The sequence below is a fragment of the Choloepus didactylus genome, chromosome 4, assembly GCF_015220235.1.
Source record: "Choloepus didactylus isolate mChoDid1 chromosome 4, mChoDid1.pri, whole genome shotgun sequence".
In the NCBI taxonomy this organism is placed as follows: Eukaryota; Metazoa; Chordata; class Mammalia; order Pilosa; family Megalonychidae; genus Choloepus; species Choloepus didactylus.
Genome location: NC_051310.1, coordinates 92,701,902 through 92,704,224, shown reverse-complemented (window position 1 = coordinate 92,704,224; position 2,323 = coordinate 92,701,902). Strand labels below are relative to the sequence as shown.

The window sequence follows — 2,323 nt, the reverse complement described above, 5'->3', positions numbered from 1 at the left end:
CATACTCTGAGGCTCCCATGATACAAATTGGAAATCAAGGTACAAGAAAATTTAAAGAGTTGCATAATGTCCCCAACAGGTGAAGGCAGGCCCCAACCTAGGAACTGGACCCCGGCTCCACTTTCTTTAAGCAGCTGGGCTGGCCCAACACCCAGGCCGCTGGGCGCAGGCAGGAGGGCCGAATGGTTGTGTCGGGTGCCAAGTGAGGAGCCAAGAGGGGCGAACCTGGCACAGCAAACCGGCCCACACCTTCGCCCCCCATGTGTTCAGTGGATCAGGCCCCGCCCCCCTCCAGGCCCCGAACCCGCTTTGATGTGCTGATACGGCCTGGAAGGGGCCACTTCACACCTCAGGCTGGGGATAAAGCGGCCGCCGGCCGCCAGCTCTCAAAGGCGCCTCCGCTGCCATGGCCCGGTCCCTTTGCCCGCCGCTCTCCGAGTCCTGGATCCTCTCCCCGGGCTGGGGTCCAGCCCAGCCGCTGCCGCCCTCCGACAGGGACTGCGGTTGCTCCCCCGTCTCGTCCCCGGACTCCTGGGGCAGCGCCCCGGCCGGCAGCCCTCTGCCGAGCCTCGCGCCGCCCGTCGCCCGCCCGGCCGCCCGCGCCCCGGCCGCCAGGAGGCGCGGCGCCCGCGGCAGTCGCCTGGGCAGCGGGCAGCGGCAGAGCGCCAGCGAGCGCGAGAAGCTGCGCATGCGCACGCTCGCCCGCGCCCTGCACGAGCTGCGCCGCTTTCTGCCGCCGTCCGTGGCGCCCGCCGGCCAGAACCTGACCAAGATCGAGACGCTGCGCCTGGCCATCCGCTACATCGGCCACCTGTCGGCCGTGCTGGGCCTCAGCGAGGAGAGCCTGCAGCGCGGGCGCCGGCGGTGCAACAACCCGGCGTCCCCTCGGGGCTGCCCGCTCTGCCCCGACGGCGGCCCCGCGCAGGCGCAGGCGCAGGCGCTTGACCCGGGCCCGGGATCCGTCGGCAGCGCCGCGGCGTGCTGGGGATCCCCGCCCCCGTGCCCGGGAGGCCGAGTAGCGACGGAGCTAAGCGACCCGCCGGTGCTCTACGCGGAGGCAGCGTGTCCCGAAGGGCAGTCGCTGGAGCCGGGTCCCTCCTCTCCGGTCAGTACCTCCTTCCCCACGCGGAGCTCCCTTCCTGCGCCGTCGTGGGGCCGTCTACAGTCCGTGCCTTCTGCGCACAGCTCCCAGTGAGGGACCGGCCGCCTTGCCGCACTCCCCCCCCCCCGCCCCAAACTGGCAGCCTGGCCCCACTGGCTCGCTCTCCCGAGCAAAATAATGCGCTTGGAGCGCCCAAGTGGTGAGGGGAGGGAGAGACCATGCAGCAGTCAGGGTTCCTTTCCTTGCCACAGTCCCTTGGGGTAGAGCTGTTCCCTCTCTCCCTGCAGCTCTTTCCTGGCGACGTGGTGACCCTGCTAGAGACCTGGATGCCCCTTTCGCCCTTGGAGTGGCCGCCGGCTTGAGGAGCTCATGTGACAACAGATGACTGTCGCGGTGCCTGTGAGCACCGAGGTCCTTTTGGCCTCAGCACCTTCGAAGCGGTCCCTCTCCAGACTCCCTTCTGGAAGAGGGCATCCGGGATACCGGCATGGGCATTCCTGCAAGTGGGAGCCTGTCCCCACTCTGGATGGCCCTTTCCAGCCCCTGAGTCCCCTGATGGACACCCTGAGGCAGGCAGGAGGCGCTGCCTACTTTGTATTTATTTATTTGTAAATAAACTGTTTTTGCTGATGTCACTGGGCAATTACTTCTTCCTCCACATGGGCATGAAGCTCCCTCCCAACCCCAGCAAAGAAGAGAGGAGAGCTGGGAGGGTTTCTTGATTTCCTCACTTCCCCCTCCCCGCCCTCTCCACACACACAGGTCCAGACCCCTTCTGCCCTGCTCCCAGTCTGACTCAGCAGCTCCTATTCCAGGGTCCGCTTTGGCGGAGGTGGGGTGGGGGTGGGGGGTGCTTCATGTCAGAAAGTGGCAGCAACTAAAGTTCTGTCATTGCATCTTGTCTTTGGACGTGGTGGGAAGCTGGATAAATCTGCAGTATTTCTGTGGAAAATACAGTTTGATTATTGAGTTCTTGTATGTCGGTTACTTGACAAATTACACCCAAATAACCATTTTACAGAAGAATAAACCAAGGATCAGTGCTCAAACCTAGATATTACTCCAAAGTCAGAGCACTCACCATGGTGGGCTTGACCAGCTACGTTCATCCTGAACCTGAGGGGGCACCAGCTTCAAGGAGTCATTTCATTGTGCCCTGAGTCCTAAAATCCCTTTGTGCTGGAGTATCCTGACCTGGACCCTGGGATTTTCCCATCTTCT

General features: G+C 63.5%; 1 protein-coding gene across 1 annotated transcript; it reads left to right on the top strand.

Moving 5' to 3' along the window:
* Positions 1 to 406: 406 nt before the first annotated feature.
* On the top strand, positions 407 to 1,732 carry MESP1 (mesoderm posterior bHLH transcription factor 1). Its single transcript, XM_037835347.1, has 2 exons — positions 407 to 1,105; positions 1,390 to 1,732. The coding sequence occupies exons 1-2, from the start codon at positions 407 to 409 to the stop codon at positions 1,462 to 1,464; spliced, it is 774 nt and encodes a 257-aa protein (XP_037691275.1). The 3' UTR covers positions 1,465 to 1,732.
* Positions 1,733 to 2,323: the final 591 nt, after the last annotated feature.